The sequence below is a fragment of the Coregonus lavaretus genome (assembly GCF_964263955.1).
Source record: "Coregonus lavaretus genome assembly, chromosome: 36".
Taxonomy (NCBI): Eukaryota; Metazoa; Chordata; class Actinopteri; order Salmoniformes; family Salmonidae; genus Coregonus; species Coregonus lavaretus.
Window position 1 is genome coordinate 27,701,951 of NC_140023.1, and position 18,138 is coordinate 27,720,088.

Consider the following 18,138-nt stretch of genomic DNA (forward strand, 5'->3'; position numbering starts at 1 on the left):
GAAAACTCCCCAGTCCTTAACGATTACGAGCATATCCATAACATGATGCAACCACCACTATACTTGAAAATATGGAGAGTAATGTGGTACTCAGTAATGTGTTCTATTGGATTTGCCCCAAACATAACACTTTGTATTCAGGACAAAAAGTGAATTGCTTTGCCACATTTTTTGCAGTATTACTTTAGTGCCTGTTTTGGAATATTTGTATTATGTACAGGCTTCATTCTTTTCACTCTGTCAATTAGGTATGTATTGTGGAGTAACTTCAATGTTGTTGATCCATCCTCAGTTTTCTCCAATACAGCCATTAAACTCTGTAACTGTTTTAAAGTCACCATTTGCCTCATGGTGAAATCTCTGAGTGGTTTCCTTCCTCTCTGGCAACTGAGTTCGGAAGGACGTCTGTATCTTTGTAGTGACTGGGTGTATTGATACACCATCAAAAGTGTCATTAATAACTTCACCATGCTCAAAGGGATATTCATTGTCTGCTTAAAAAATAAAAGTAATGTATTACAACTACCAATATGTGCCCTTCTTTGAGAGGCACTGGAAAACCTCCCTGGTCTTTGTGGTTGAATCTGTGTTTGAAATTCACTGCTCGACTGAGGGACCTTACAGATAATTGTACACTCTTAGAAAAAAGGGTTCTAAAAGGGTTCTTCGGCAGTTCCCATAGGATAACCTTTTTTGGTTCCAGGTAGAACTCTTTTGGATTCCATGTAGAACCCTCTTGGGAAAGGGTTCTACATGGAAGCCGATAGGATTCTATCTGGAACCAAAAGGGTTTTACCTGGAACCAAAAAGTGTTATTTAAAGGGTTATCCTATGGGAACAGCCGAAGAACCCTTTTAGGTTCTAGATAGCACCTTTTTTTCTAAGAGTGTATTTCTGGGGTACAGAGATGAGGCAGTCATTCAAAAATCATGTTATACACTTTTACTGCACACAGAGTCCACGCAACTTATTATGTGACTTGTTAAGCAAATGTTTACTCCTGAACTTATTTAGGCTTGCCATAACAAAGGGGTTGAATACTTATTGACTCAAGACATTTCAGCTTTTTATTTTTTGATATACAAAAAACATAATTCCACTTCGACATTATGGGGTATTGTGTCTAGGCCAGTGCCAAAAAAATCTCAATTTAATAAATTTTTAATTCAGGCTGTAACACACCAAATGTGGAAAAAGTCAAGGGGTGTGAATACTTTTTGAAGGCATAGCTTACATTTGGTGTGTTTTATTTCTCATGTTTTTTAAAAATCTTTATCTGACCTAGTGTGGTCCTCTGTAGCTCAGCTGGTAGAGCACGGCGCTTGTAACGCCAAGGTAGTGGGTTCGATCCCCGGGACCACCCATACACAAAAATTTATGCACGCACGACTGTAAGTCGCTTTGGATAAAAGCGTCTGCTAAATGGCATATTATTATTATATTATAGTGTTGTTTCTGTGCCTTTTTAAAGATCCTTTTCTATTTCGTACTTCTGATATTGAACTCTGCATTGTTGAGAAAGAGCTTGTTAGCATTTCACTGTATGGTTTACACCCGTTGTATTCTGTCATGTGACAAAAAACGTTGATTTGATTTGGTATAGTCTACAATAAACAACTGATGGCTTGTAGTCCATGGCCCTTGATGGAAAGTGATTTATGTAAGGAGATGTGTTAATTACCTCTGATATAACGTTATAACCTTTTATTACTAAGTGTTTAACATTGGACTGTCAAACGATTAAAAAAAGTATTGAGTTCATCGCATAGTTTTCTGTGCGATTAACTCGATTAATCTCATTTTTAGAAACTGTTCAAATTTGACCCTAATTAAAGCGGCAATCAGCAGTTGAAACAATAACAAAGCGTCCTACCTGCCCCTGTTTCGGTAAAAAGCTGAGGGATGGGGCAGAGAAACTGTAACCACTCTCAAATAAATAGACAGAGGTGCAATGACTGATGTTAACCATGTTTTGAGGCTCTACAGTGTTTGTTTACATTTACTTTGTTTACACACACTGGGATAAATCAAGCTTATATTTTGGGATCTGATGGGGTACGACAGTTGAACTAAGTACTTGAACTAACAACAGATCAGCCAGGCCTGAGTTTATGTAAAATATCATACAGCTACAACAAAAACAGTAGCTAAATGTAATGGATTCCCTGTTCGGATTAAAATCATTGTGGGAAATTAGATTTGAATCAAGAGGTATTCAGCCATGGCATTGTAAACATTCTTGTTTGGTTAGCTAGCTAGCTAACATTAGCATAACCATATATACTTCAAGTTTCAAGGTCATGTGCACAGGTACAGTGAAATGCCTTTCTTGCAAGCTCTACACCCAACAATGCCGTAATCAATATCAATGTACACTGAACAAAAATATAAATGCAACATTTTTACAGATTTGACTGAGTTACAGTTCATATAAGGAAATCAGTCAATTCAAATAAATTCATTTGGCCCTAATCTATGGATTTCACATGACTGGGAATACAGATATGCATCTGTTGGTCACAGATACCTTTTTTTTTAAAGATAGGGGCGTGGATCAGAAAACCAGTCAGTACCTGGTGTGACCACCATTTGCCTCATGCAGCATGACACATCTCCTTCGCATAGAGTTGTGGCCTGTGGAATGATGTCCCACTCCTCTTCAATGGCTGTGCAAATTTGCTGGATATATGCGGGAACTGGAACACGCTGTCGGACACGTCAATGCAGAGCATCCCAAACATGCTCAATGGGTGACATGTCTGGTGAGCAGGGGCGGTGTGTTCATTAGGGCGATATGGGCGACGCACTGCCAAACGGGAAAAGGAAGGGATTTTTTTTATAATCAATTATATCACGGCAACAGTAGTTATCAGTGTTCTAATCTAGACGTCTGATCTGCCACTAAATGTCCAATCAGGCTAAAGTCGTGCTTCAAATGGCCCCGCCCCGTTTGGGGCGATTTCAGTCAGGTTGAAAATCGCCCAGGAGTCTCTCATAGACTCTCATGTAAAATCTTTTTTTTTTCAAATATCAGAGCTTTCAATACAATCTCTATGGGTTCCGGGAGGGCTTGCACTTACGCGCTTTCGTCATACGTAACATAAGTAACCATGAACATAACTAAGAAAAGAGCGGGTAGCAGCGTCAATCAATTCACGTACTACTGTCAAGATGGCTAGCTTTGCGAGGCAAAGATGAAACTGAGGGCTCCACCAACCCTGGTATTTTTCTTGGACTTGTCAACTTTGTGGCACAATTAGATGAGGTGTTTGATGACCATCTTAAAAATGCTAAAGTTTTCAAGGGCACATCAAAGACCATTCAAAACGAGCTACTGGAGTGTATGCTAGCGGTCATGAGGGAACATATTGTGGAGGAGGTGAAGTCGGCGAACTTCGTAGCTATCCAAGCTGACGAGACCACGGACGTTTCTACACAGACACAGCTGGTGCTTGTGCTGAGGTACATAGATAGCAACCACAAAGTGCAGGAGCGCTTTTTTGAGTTCCTTCCCATCTCGGAATCAACCTCAGTCTCAATCGCCAGTGTGCTTTTGGAGAGACTGAACGGTCTTTTTGCCGACGACGAGAAAGTCAAACTCATTGCGCAAGCTTACGATGGAGCCAGTGTGATGAGGGGAGAGAAGGCTGGTGTGCAGCAAAAGGTGCGTGAGCATTTCAAGAATGCCCATTACGTGCATTGCTATGCGCATCAGCTGAATTTGATCATGCAGCAAGCTAGAACAGTTTCAGTACAAGTAATGTAGCCTCTCTCTCTCTTTGTCCCTCCCTGTCTGTCTCTTTAACACACACACGCCCAAATCAGTTCACAGTTGATGTTGTTTAAAATAGTTATTTTTCATTTTTTTAAAGTAAAAAATAATAAATAATCTGTTCATGTTCATTTTTACAAATCTATACAATTGGCCAGAATATGGTTGTTCATATTTACAAATCTATACAATTGGCCAGAATATGGTTGTTCATTTTTACAAAGCCATACAGATAGCTGTGTTTACCTTTTCTAGAAATTATTTTCAAATTCTGTTTTCAGGCAAAATGTCTATCACTGTTAATTTTCACAAATCTATACAAGAGGGCAGAATATGGAAGTCTATAAAAATTTCTTATTACCAATAACTTTCAGTAGCCTCTATCAAAAGCTCCTGCTTGCTTGTTGTGAATTATGCTCAGGTGCACATATTTCCAATTCAACCATGAGGCCTTTTTGAAGCAAGTAATGTGTATATCAGTATTGACTTATATGCTGCCCCTGTCTTCATGTTGTTGCTGGACATATATATTTTTTAATGTGTGTAGGTCACCTAAATTATCAGAAAAATTGCCCCCCCTGAGAATTTTTTCAGGAGCCGCCACTGCTGGTGAGTATGCAGGCCATGAAAAAACTTGGACATTTTCAGCTTCCAGGAATTGTGTACAGATCCTTGCGACATGGGACTGTGCATTAACATGCTGAAACACACTGGTGATGGCGGCGGATGAATGGCATGACAATGGGCCTCAGGATCTCGTCACGATATTTCTGTGCATTCAAATTGCCATCGATAAAATGCAATTATGTTCGTTGTCCTTAGCTTATGCCTGCCCATACCATAACCCCACCACCATGGGGCACTCTGTTCACAACGTTGACATCAGCAAACCGCTCGCCCACACGACGTCTGCCATCTGCCCGGTACAGTTGACATCGGGATTCATCCGTGAAGAGCACACTTTTCCAGCGTGCCAGTGGCCATCGAAGGTGAGCATTTGCCCACTGAAGTCGGTTCCGACGCCAAACTGCAGTCAGGTCAAGACCCTGGTGAGGAAAACGAGCACGCAAATGAGCTACCCTGAGACGGCTCTTGACAGTTTGTGCAGAGATTCTTCAGTTGTACAAACCCACAGTTTCATCAGCTGTCCAGATGGCTGGTCTCAAATGATCCCACAGGTGAAGAAGCCAGATGTGGAGGTCCTGGGCTGGCATGGTTACACGTGGTCTGTGTTTGTGAGCCATTTTGTTTGCTATTTAGCAGTCTTATGGCTTGGGGATCTAAGCTATTCAAGAGCCTGTCAGTCTTGACTTCTGTGCAAATTAAGCTTTTGCTGTCATCTAAAGAAATGCCTAGGAATGTGTTTATGGTTGAATTTCCGGTAGGTATTTCTTCCAAATTGTTGCTCAAAGCTGCTAACATTGTGGATTTTTAAGCACCACAAGAGAGACAGACAGTTCTACAGCAGCTGCTAGCTGTTGAGACCCAGAGCACACAGCCAAAGATTATGAAGATAGGCAGAAACTGCTTCTCCAATATAAATCCCCTGTCGTCTCGCGCTGAACTGCGCATGTGTGCAGGCCATCAAATCTAAGGCAGTCCTTCAATATAAAGATTTTGATTTTATTTTTTATGTTGCTTTTCATAAAAATTTAAAAGGTATCAGTCGGTCACTTTGACGAGGTTGGCGTAACAACATGTTCAATTACTTAAGACATTGGCTCAAATCTAGGTTGTGCCTTTAGATTTCGAGAAAATTTACAACTACGAATTTCATTTCTCTCATTACCTTCTCAAACCCCAAACCCAAGCCTGGCATGCTTCGCAAGCGTTCCCGGAAGTCTCGCGATGTTGCGCCTCTGGTTTTAAAAACTGTGGAACAGCGGAGCGCGTTGTGTGTTGCAATCTAAAGGGTCCGTGCGGAAACACAGCTAAGGCGCGGCGACGCAACAACCAATGGTTGCGTGCAACGTCATCGACTGTGGCATCGACTGACAATAACATATAATGTGGTTTGCTGATACTTAAAATACATATCCAGGCGTTGTAAGATCTGTCAGGCGTCAGCAACGTCTATTGGTGCTGTCAAGACAACTGGGAACTAGTAAAAACACCAGGTCAAATCATGACGTCAGTGATCTTCGGAGCTCTAGAAAGGTTCCCGAGTTTCTAACTGGGAATTTCGAGTTGGATGACAGTTGAAAACTATTTTTCCCAGTCGGAGATCGTTTTTTCCCCGAGTTCCCAGTTGTCTTGAACGCTCGGAAGTCGGAAATGTCTGTGTTCCGACTTGAACGCGGCATAGGAAGGAGCCCAAAATCTCCTTGCCTGTGTACAGCAACCATTTTGGTATTTATTCTAACGCCCATGCCATATTGACCAATGGTAGCTCTACCTAGATCCCAATCGGCCAATCCGTAGACGACGCTGTGACTCACCAAATAAGGAGAGACAACTCCATAAAAGGAAACATTGTATCTCTTTATAAGGAGGAAAGTAGATCTTGGTTTGTAATATTAGTCCGCTCTCGAATACATTATTTCAAAATACATCATATTTGTGTGCAAATGCACGACTGCAAGACTGATATTGCGTGATATTGGATGAAATATCTGCAGCGTTTGTGAATTGAAGGCGGTTACCGAATATATTTTAGGCGATTATGGTGTGAACTACATGACATGGCGGAGTAATAACGAATGCTCTCTTCGACACTTTTTTGAGAAAGTGCTCTGAGTTTTTGGAAATAGAAGAGGTTGAGCCAAACTGAACCGGGCTGAAGAGTCCCAGGGGCAGCATCACTGAAACTGAAAGTTTGCTTTAGTGGTTTCAAACAGATGCCAATTTTGCAATGTCCGCAATTTCGTTGTTTGTTTACCTTTTTGGTGGTTGGGTTGTATGAACTGTGCTGTAATCTCTACTAACACGCGCTCCAGAAGTCGGCTGACGATTTCAGGGACCGGGTCCTCTAACTAGAATGTTACCAAGCCAGGCTGGATCAGCACAATCTGGAAACGGGTCAGCGTCTGTCAGGGGTAACACAGGTCACGGCTCTGGGGTCATTGGGAGTGGGATTCGCCCCATGTTGGTCAGAGCAGGGCAATCGATAACTGGGGTCAGCGACAGCACCGGTGCGGTTGGGATGTTGGGGAGCAACAGTCCAGGAGTGGGTGCAAGAGGTGGAGCGAGACCAGGGAACGGGACGGGACTGACGACTACACAGACCGCCGGCCAGGGAGGCATCGGAGGTCTGATCATGGGAGTTGGGGTTCAGGGAGGCAGCCGGTACGACCCGGACAAAGAGTGTGCGCCAATGGGGTGCAGTGGGTCGGACGCTGATTCGGACTCGGGGGATGATGAAGATCCGATGTGTTCAATCGGGGACAACAGAAGAGGAGTAAAGCGGGAGAGACTAGAGATGGAGGCTGCGGTGACAGGGCAGGAGGCGGGGGTACCACCGGGGGGTTATGGCGTGGTCCCTCGAGGTGTTGCTGGCGCAAAGCCAGGGAAGAAGACACGTGGACGCGTGAAGATAAAAATGGAATTCATCGACAACAAGTTGAGGCGATACACAACTTTTAGCAAGAGGAAGACTGGTATAATGAAGAAGGTGAGTGATCACAGTGACACTCAGGTGTGATGGGACACTCCGTAGTGTCCACTCCAAAGTGTGTCACTTGGTCATACATGATGTTGCATTGATTGATGTGTATGGGGCACCTATAGGCTACACCAACACTGACCGAGAATGGAATCATTAGGTAGAGGTCTCAACTTTCCTGTACAATAACCTTCCCTTGTGTCACTGACTTATTTTTTTTAACCCGTGGAAGGCCCATTCAACCCAAAATCACACATATAATTTGTCATAATGTGTAAAGAACCAAGTGGGACATGTCATCTCTGCCCTGGCCCTGAGTGACTGGAGGCCACAGCAGTCTTGACTGTCTCTGTCCTTTAAATAGACTAGAGCAGTGTTCCCAAACTTTTTCATAGTCCCGAACATTTACATTTTAGTCATTTAGCGGACGCTCTTATCCAGAGCGACTTACAGTTAGTGAGTGCATACATTTTTTTCATACTCCATATCACTTCAAACATTCAACCTCCAGCTGCGTACCCCCTCTAGCACCAGGGTCAACGCACTCTCAAATGTTGTTTTTTGCCATCATTGTAAGCCTGCCACACACACACACTATACGATACATTTATTAAACATAAGAATGAGTGTGAGTTTTTGTCACAACCCTGCTTGTGGGAAGTGACAAATAGCTCTTTTAGGACCAGGGCACAAATAATAATATAATCATAATACATAATTTTGCTCTTTATTTAGCCATCTTACATATAAAACCTTATTTGTTCGTCAAAAATTGTGAATAACTCACCCCAGGTTAATGAGAAGGGTGTGCTTGAAAGGATGCACATAACTCTGCAATGTTGGGTTGTATTGGAGAGAGTCTCAGTCTTAAATCATTTTCCACAGACAGTCTGTGCCTGTATTTAGTTTTCATGCTAGTGAGGGCCGAAAATCCACTCTCACATAGGTACGTGGTTGCAAAGGGCATCAGTGTCTTAACAGCGCGATTTGCCAAGGCAGGATACTCTGAGCGCAGCCCTATCCATAAATCTGGCAGTGGCTTCTGATTTAAATTCAATTTTCACAGAACCGCTTGTTACAATTTCGATGAGGCTCTCTTGTTCAGATATCGGTAAGTGGACTGGAGGCAGGGCAGGAAAGGGATAACGAATCCAATTGTTTGTGTCGTCCGTTTTTCGGGTAAGTACCTGCGTAATTGCGCACCCAGCACACACAGGTGCTTCGAAATATCACATTTGACATTGTCTGTAAGCTTGAGTTCATTTGCACACAAAAAATCATACAATGATGGAAAGACCTGTGTCGTGTCCTTGTTAATGCAGACAGAGAAGAGCTCCAACTTCTTAATCATAGCCTCAGTTTTGTCCCGCACATTGAATACAGTTGCGAAGAGTCCCTGTAATCCTAGATTCAGATCATTCAGGCGAGAAAAAACATCACCCAGATAGGCCAGTCGTGTGAGAAACTCGTCATCATGCAAGTCCAAATTATGGTCAGTAAAGAAAAATGTAAGCTTGTCTCTGAATTAAAACAAAACGTGTCAATACTTTGCACCTTGATAACCATACGCACCAGTCGTATGTTGTAAAAGCGTTACATGGTCGCTGCCCATATCATTGCATAATGCAGAAAATACACGATACTTCAGGGGCCTTGCTTTAACAAAGTTAACCATTTTCACTGTAGTGTCCAAAATGTATTTCAAGCTGTCAGGCATTCCCTTGGCAGCAAGAGCCTCTCGGTAGATGCTGCAGTGTGACCCAAGTGGCGTCGGGAGCAACTGCTTGCACGCGCGTTACCACTCCACTATGTCTCCCTGTCATGGCTTTTGCGCCATCAGTACAAATACCAACACATCTTGACCACCAAAGTCCATCTGATGTCACAAAGCTGTCCAGTACTTTAAAAATATCCTCTCATGTTGTCCTGGTTTCCAGTGGTTTGCAGAAGAGGATGTCTTCCTTAATTGACCCCCCATAAACGTAACGGACATATACCAGGAGCTGTGCCAGGCCCGCCACGTCTGTTGACTCATCCAGCTGTAAAGCATAGAATTCACTGGCTTGTATGCGAAGCAGTAATAGTTTCAAAACATCTCCTGCCATGTCACTGATGCGTCATGAAACAATGTTGTTTGATGAAGGCATTGTCTGTATAGTTTTTTTTGGCCTTTTCCCCCAGCGTTGTCCCAGCCATATCCGCGACAGCAGGAAGAATTAAGTCCTCCACAATAGTATGGGGCTTGCCTGTCCTGGCCAAGCATAACAACTTCTGTCGTCGACAGGTGCAGGTGTAGTACTGCTGGTAGTAGCAATACTACCAGTAGAGCTGGTATGTGTCTCTATGGACACGGGCATTATTTTTATTTTTTTACCATTTATCCATTTTCGAGCAAACGGAATGAGCAGCAGCTACGTTTGGCTACATACGGACCGTTCGTGGAATTCCCGCGAGAGAGTAACGGTTAATGTGATTGGATGTTAAGTATTTGACTAGGCTACCTGTATTTGACGTTGTGTTGTTATTTCGCTGAACACTAGATGTTTTAATTTTATTTTTGGCAGTGAAACGAGGCTACTCAGGCGAGAAAAAAACATCACCCAAATGTATAGCCCCGTTGGAAAATCTAAATGGACTGTTTGAAAATGTGAATCACATTTTTATTTGGCGTACCCCTGGTGGGAGTACACGTACCCCAGTTTGGGAATAGCCGGACTAGAGCAACTGACATTCCGATTTCTGACCATGACCCCCTACACACACACCCCTGTGTCCTGTAGGCCTAGTGCAGTAACACACTTGCAATCTAAATTGAGAAATATAATAATTTTTAGCAAACTATTTTAAATTTATATTAATTTAATCATATTTTCAAAGAGCAATTTGTGCTCAGTACATTGAATGTTTCTCATTCAGCTTTTAAAGTGACTGTAGTACCTAATCAAGTAAAATAAGGTAAGATGTGTTCAGTAGGAGTACTGCAAACTAAGGTTGGCAAATTAATAAACACTGACTCACTCACTGCAGCCTTTGGTCAGCAGCAGCAGTTCAGATCACAGACCCCCTGACCTAAAGTGTGTCAGGCAGAGCCAACAGCTGACCAAACCCCAGGGACAGAGATCAGAGGTCAGTCAAAGAGTGCTAGGCAGACCAAACAGGCCACTGTGCACCACTGTAAGGAACACATGATGCCTTCATCATACCCTAGCTCTCTGTCATACAGTATGTCATCAGAGGGCTCAGATGAGGTCTGAAAGTGAAAACCCCATGGCTGCATCTGAAGTTGTATTTCGGGCCATGGTTAGGTGACTCTGATTCAGTTCAGCATTTACTGCAATAACCCTCTCCTCTTTTCGATTTGACACTTCTGACCATTAGCATGCACATCAGTGGTAATAGCTGATATTCTCCAGTGTAGTGGCGTGTCCAGGGGGTGGCCCAGGGTCGGATAGGTTGTCTCTGAATATATTGATAATTTTGGCCAAGACGAGCACCGACAACAAGACTCCTCAATCTCACGGGAGAAAGCATTCGAGCGAGCGAAACAGTGCTCCTCTGTGTTTGCATGTGTAGCCCATGTATCTGACATGCAAACCTCACTGGCCACGTTGCGTGCACGAGCGTTGCAAAATAAATGTACACATGCATGTTATTCAATCATTTCACCCACACTGCTCACACGCGTGAACAAGCTTCTGTGTAGCCAAATGCTAAAATAGAACTTGGTTCTCTTTGAGACGCCACGTGCTGCAAGTCCCTTTCTTATTGGATATCAGGAAGATACAAACCCACGTGGATGTATGAAAGACAAACGAGGAGAGATTAATTAAAGGTAACTAACTAGATTTCCCTTATCTGTGGATTAATTGTTGGAGTAGAGAAACATGCCACGAATTTTACCAAGAACCAGCTAAAAAGAAGACCACGTGCATGACGGGTAAAATAACAACCCAATGTTTATCTCCCAGGACAAATTAGCTTGCAACAGCTAGCTAGCTACGTTTCCATGAATGTTTCATGTGTGGTTCAACCTGCCCCCAAATTAATAAAGTTGGTTCACAGTTGGTTCTGATATTTTAACCTGCGTATCATGATTGCGTCTGGTGTGGATGGACAAAATCAACATACGCACGTGCGGCCGGTGTAGTCAGCATGTGATGCTGTCTGGCCAGAAAAAGTATGATGTCTTTCTTTTTGGCCAGACAGCATCAGATACAGTGCATTCGGAAAGTATTCAGACATATTCCCTTTTCCTACAGCCTTATTCTAAAATTGATAAAATATTAATCAGTCTACACACACTACCCCATAATGACATAGCGAAAACAGGTTTTATAAATTTTTCCAATTGATTAAAAATAGAAAACAGATACCTTATTTACATAAGTATTCAGACCCTTTGCTATGAGACTCCTGTTTCCATTGATCATCCTTGAGATGTTTCTACAACTTGATTGGAGTCCACCTGTGGTAAATGCAATTGATTGGACATGATTTGGAAAGGCACACACCTGTCTATATAAAGTCCCACAGTTGACAGTGCAAAAACCAAGCCATGAGGTCGAAGGATTTGTCCGGAGAGCTCCGAGACAGGATTGTGTCAAGGCATAGATCTGGGGAAGGGTACCAACAAATTTCTGCAGCATTGAAGGTCCCTAAGAACACAGTGGCCTTCATTCTTAAATGGAAGAAGTTTGGAACCACCAAGACTCTACCTAGAGCTGGCCGCCTGGCCAAACTGAGCATTCGGGGGAGAAGGGCCTTGGTCAGGGAGGTGACCAAGAACCCGATGGTCACTCTGATAGAGCTCCAGAGTTCCTCTGTGGAGATTGGAAACCTTCCAGAAGGACAACCATCTCTGCAGCACTCCACCAATCAGGCCTATATGGTAGAGTGGCCAGACGGAAGCCATTCCTCAGTAAAAGGCACATGACAGCCCACTTGGAGTTTGACAAAAGGCACCTAAAGGACTCTCAGAATGAGAAACAAGATTCTCTGGTCTGATGAAACCAAGATTGAACTCTTTGGCCTGAATGCCAAGCGTCACGTCTGAAGGAAACCTGACACCATCCCTACGGTGAAGCATGGTGGTGGCAGCGTCATGCTGTGGGGATGTTTTTCAGCAGCAGGGACTGGGAGACTAGTCAGGATTGAGGGAAAGATGAACGGAACAAAGTACAGAGAGATCCTTGATGAAAACCTGCTCCAGAGCGCTCAGGACCTCAGACTGGGGCGAAGGTTCACCTTCCAACAGGACAAGCACACAGCCAAGACAATGCAGGAGTGGCTTCAGGACAAGTCTCTAAATATCCTTGAGTGGCCCAGCCAGAGCCCGGACTTGAACCCAATCGAACATCTATGAAGAGACCTGAAAATAGCTGTGCAGCGACGCTCCCCATCCAACCTGACAGAGCTTTAAAGGATCTGCAGGGAAGAATGGGAGAAACTCCCAAAATACAGGTGTGCCACGCTTGTAGTGTCATACCCAAGAAGACACAAGGCTGTAATCGCTGCCAAAGGTGCTTCAACAAAGTACTGAGTAAAGGGTCTGAACACTAATGTAAATGTTATATTTCTGTTTTTTATTTTTAATATATTTGCAAACATTTCTAAAAACCTGTTTTTGCTTTGTCATTATGGCGTATTGTGTGTAGATTGATGAGGAAAATAAACAATTTAATCCATTTTATAATAGGGCTGTATCGTAACAGAATGTGGAAAAAGTCAAGGGGTCTGAATAATTTCAGAATGTGCTGTAGCTAGCTACATCTACGGGCTTTTATGTTTTTTCTGTCGTGCATAGTGTGCAGTAGCCTATATCATAAGCTATATGTATTGGATAACGGCACAATCATTTGGGCCTTTTTGGGCTTGGGATCATTAAATATCTTTAAAACAGTGCTCATAAAATGTATTTAATGTATGGCTCATCAGGCTCAGGTAGCATCAGGCATGAATGTTCAATCAAACCTCTAATCTAATCCAGACATAGGCCTATTTATATGCTTTATAATGCTTTTGAATGAAACTTCCGGTTTTGGCGGGAAATACCGGGTTAACCGGGAGAAAAGTGATTTATTCTCGGAATGAAACTTTTTGTAAAATACCGGGAAAATATTCAACCCTAGTCTGTGCCCCACCTTGGCAATCCCAATCAAAATGTTCTGGACAAGCCACTGATTCAGTGGATTCATAATGGGTCATCAGTTATACTACATACCATATAATATAATAATATAATATGCCATTTAGCAGACGCTTTTATCCAAAGCGACTTACAGTCATGCGTGCATACATTTTTTTTTTTTTTTTTGTGTACGGGTGGTCCCGGGGATCGAACCCACTACCTTGGCGTTACAAGCGCCGTGCTCTACCAGCTGAGCTACAGAGGACCACATGAAGGCTCTAGTATCCAAGCGTGCACATGGAATGTAGGCTACTCACTATTACATTTACATTTGAGTCATTTAGCAAACGCTCTTATCCAGAGCGACTTACCATTGTATCTAAGATCACTCATTATGTTTCAATGCAGACATTACCATACGTCTGAAGCAGATCAGCACTTTGTCGAGCAAAGAGGCATCTGTTATCTCTCTCACAAGATACGTTGGAGAACTGCTGCAGTGCAGACAAACATAGTCTTTTTGGATTGTTTCACCAAAATAATTACAATGCCACTCTTTGCATTGTTTGATCATTGTAAAAAAGGTTGAGTTCTGACTGATGAGCAAGTCCTTGCTTTACTTTCTTCCCTTTGGCATCCTCCACTGTTGTCGTGGAAACGGAGGTTTCTGTATTGTACAGTGGGCAGCATGATTGTTCTGTGCCTTGAGTTGGGCTATGACAAAGTATGACAGAATTAACAGTGCCTTCAGAAATTATTCATACTCCTTGACTTCTTCCACATTTTGTTGTTACAGCCTGATTTCAAAATTGATTAAAATAAATGTTCTCTCACCCATCTACACACAATACCCCATAATGACAAAGTGAAAACATGTTTTTAGAAAATGTTGCACATTTATTGAAAATGAAATACAAAAATGTCTCATTTACACCCCTGAGTCAATACTTTGTAGAAGCATCTTTGGTGGCCATTACAGCTTTGAGTCATCTTGGGTATGTCTGTATCAGCTTTGCACATCTGGATTTGGGGATTTTCTCCCATTCTACCTTGCAGATTTTCTCAAGCTCTGTTAAGTTAGATGGGGAGCGGCGGTGAACAGCAATCTTCAAGTCTTTCCACAGATTTAATGATATTGAAATCTGGGCTTTCTCTGGGCCACTCAATGACTTTCACATTCTTATTCTGAAACCATTTAAGTGTTGCTTTGGCTGTATGCTTGGGGTCATTGTCCTGTTGGAACGTAAATCTTCGCTCCAGTCTAAGGTCTAAGGAGCAGGTTCTTGTCAAGGATTTGCCTGTATTTGGTTCCATTCATTGTTCCATCTATCCTTACCAGTCTCCCAGTCCCTGCCGCTGAAAGCATCCCCATAGCATGATGCTGCCACCACCATGATAGGGATGGTGTTAGACGGGTGATGAGCTGTGCCTGGTTTTCTCCAGACATAGCGTTTTGCATTTAGGCCAAATGGTTCAATTTGTGTCTCATCAGACCACAGAATATTTTGCCTTATGATCAGTCTTTATTAAGATAAAAAACAGAAATATCACATTTACATAAGTATTCAGACCCTTTACTTAGTACTTTGTTGAAGCACCTTTGGCAGCGATTACAGCCTCTGGTATGACACTACAAGCTTGGCACACCTGTATTTGGCGAGTTTCTCCCATTCTTCTCTGCAGATCCTCTCAAGCTCTGTCAGGTTGGATGGGGAGCGTCACTGCACAGCTATTTTCAGGTCTCTCCAGAGATGTTCGATCGGGTTCAAGTCCGGGCTCTGGCTGGGCCACTCAAGGACATTCAGAGACTTGTCCCGAAGCCACTCCTGTGTTGACTTGGCTGTGTGTTTAGGGTCGTTGTCTTGTTAGAAGGTGAACCTTCGCCCCAGTCTGAGGTCCTGAGCACTCTGGAGCAGGTTTTCATCAAGGATCTCTCTGTACTTTGTTCCATTCATCTTTCCCTCAATCCTGACTAGTCTCCCAGTCCCTGCCGCTGAAAAACAACCCCACAGCATGATGCTGCCACCACCATGCTTCACCGTAGGGATGATGCCAGGTTTCCTCCAGACGTGATGCTTGGCGTTCAGGCCAAATAGTTCAATCTTAGTTTCATCAGACCAGATCATCTTGTTTCTCATGGTCTGTCCTTTAGGTGCCTTTTGGCAAATTCCAAGCGGGTTGTCATGTGCCTTTTACTGAGGAATGGCTTCCGTCTGACCACTCCACCATAAAGGCGTGATTGGTGGAGTGCTGCAGAGATGGTTGTCCTTCTGGAAGGTTCTCCCATCTCCACAGAGGAACTCTGGAGCTCTGTCAGTGACCGTCGGGTTCTTGGTCATATCCCTGACCAAGGCCCTTCTCCCCCGATTGCTCAGTTTGGCCGGACAGCCAGCTCTAGGAAGAGTATTGTTGGTTCCAAACTTGTTCCATTTAAGAATGATGGAGGCCACTGTGTTCTTGGGGACCTTCAATGCTGCAGACATTTTTTGGTACCCTTCCCCAGATCTGTGCCTCGACATAATCCTGTCTCAGAGCTCTACAGACAATTCCTTCGAACCCATGGCTTGGTTTTTGCTTTGACATGCACTGTCAACTGTGGGACCTTGTATAGACAGGTATGTGCCTTTCCAAATCATGTCCAATCAATTGAATTTACCACAGGTGGACTCCAATGAAGTTGTAGAAACATCTCAAGGTTGTTAAATGGAAACAGGATGCACCTGAGCTACATTTCAAGTCTTATAGCAAAGGGTCTGAATACTTGTAAATAAGGTGTTTTTATTTTAATTTTAATACATTTACAAAATTTACTAAAAACCTTTTTTATCTTTGTCATTATGGGTTATTGTGTGTAGATTGAAGAGGATTTCTATTTATTTAATCCATTTTAGAATAAGGCTGGAACGTAACAAAGTGGAAAAAGTCAGGGGGTCTGAATACTTTCTGAATGCACTGTATGTTCCGGGACTCATCCGATTGCATTCAGGAGTATACCACATCAGTCACCGGCTTCATCAATAAGTGCATCGATGACGTTGTCCCAACAGTGACCGTATGTACATACCCCAGCCAGAAGCCATGGATTACAGGCAACATCTGCACTGAGCTAAAGGGTAGAACTGCCGCTTTCAAGGAGCGGGACTCTAACCCGTACGCTTATAAGAAATCCTGCAGTGCCCTCAGAAGAAACATCAAACAGGCAAAAAGTAAATACAGGACTAAGATTGAATCCTACTACACCGGCTCCGACGCTCGTCGGATGTGGCAGGGCGTGCAAACTATTACGGACTACAAAAAGAAAGCCCAGCCGCGAGCTTCCCAGTGACACAAGCCTACCAGACGAGCTAAACAACATTTTTGCGTGCTCCGTAGCCAATGTGAGTAAGACCTTTTAAACAGGTCAACATTCACAAGGCCGCAGGGCCAGACGGATTACCAGGAAGTGTACTCCGAGCATGTGCTGACCAACTGGCAAGTGTCTTCACTGACATTTTCAACCTGTCCCTGGCCGAGTCTGTAATACCTACATGTTTCAAGCAGACCACCATAGTCCCTGTGCCCAAGAACACCAAGGTTACCTGCCTAAATGACTACCGACACCTAGCACACATGTCTGTAGCCATGAAGTGCTTTGAAAGGCTGGTCATGGCTCACATCAACACCAATCGCACTCCACACTGCCCCTTTCCCACCTGGACAAAAGGAACACCTATGTGAGAATGCTGTTCATTGACTACAGCTCAGCGTTCAACACTATAGTGCCCACAAAGCTCATCACTAAGCTATGGACCCTGGGACTAAACACCTCCCTCTGCAATTGGATCCTGGACTTCCTAACGGGGTAAGGGTAGCAACAACACATCTGCCTTGCTGATTCTAAACATCGAGTGCTTAGTCCCCTCCTGTACTCCCTGTTCACCCACGACTGCGTGGCCAAGCACGACTCCAACACCATCATTAAGTTTGCTGATGACACAACAGTGGTAGGCCTGATCACCGACAATGATGAGACAGTCTATAGGGAGGAGGTCAGAGACCTGGCAGTGTGGTGCCAGGACAACAACCTCTCCCTCAACATGAGCAAGACAAAGGAGATGATCGTGGACTACAGGAAAAGGAGGGCCTAACACGCCCCCATTCACATCGACGGGGCTCTAGTGGAGCTGGTTGAGAGTTTCAGGTTCCTTGGTGTCCACATCACCAACAAACTATCATGGTCCAAACACACCAAGACAGTCGTGAAGAGGGCACGACAACGCCTTTTCCCCCTCAAGAGACTGAAAAGATTTGGCATGGGTCCCCAGATCCTCAAAAAGTTATACAGCTGCAACATCGAAAGTGTCCTAACTGGTTGCATCACCGCCTGGTATGGGAACTGGTCGGCATCCGACAGTAAGGCGCTACAGAGGGTAATGCGTATGGCCCAGTACATCACTGGGGCCAAGCTCCCTGCCATCCAGGACCTATATACTAGGCAGTGTCAGAGGAATGCCCAAAAAATTGTCAAAGACTCCAGTCACCCAAGTCATAGACTGTTCTCTCTGCTACCGCACGGCAAGCGGTACCGGAGCACGAAGTCTAGGTCCAAAAGGCTCCTTAACAGCTTCTACCCCCAAGCCATAAGACTGCTGAACAATT

The 18,138-nt window shown here is 43.7% G+C and overlaps 1 protein-coding gene across 5 annotated transcripts in view; it reads left to right on the forward strand.

Annotated features, from left to right (window-relative positions):
- The first annotated feature begins 6,548 nt into the window (after positions 1-6,548).
- LOC311110967 (serum response factor-like) overlaps positions 6,549-18,138 on the forward strand; it is a 66,248-nt gene continuing 54,658 nt past the window's right edge. For all 5 annotated transcript variants that reach the window (XM_084153617.1, XM_084153620.1, XM_084153618.1 and 2 more), the window contains exon 1: positions 6,549-7,382. In XM_084153617.1, the coding sequence (XP_084009743.1) occupies positions 6,750-7,382 (633 nt within the window). In that variant the 5' untranslated portion in view covers positions 6,549-6,749. The remainder of the gene's footprint in view (positions 7,383-18,138) is intronic.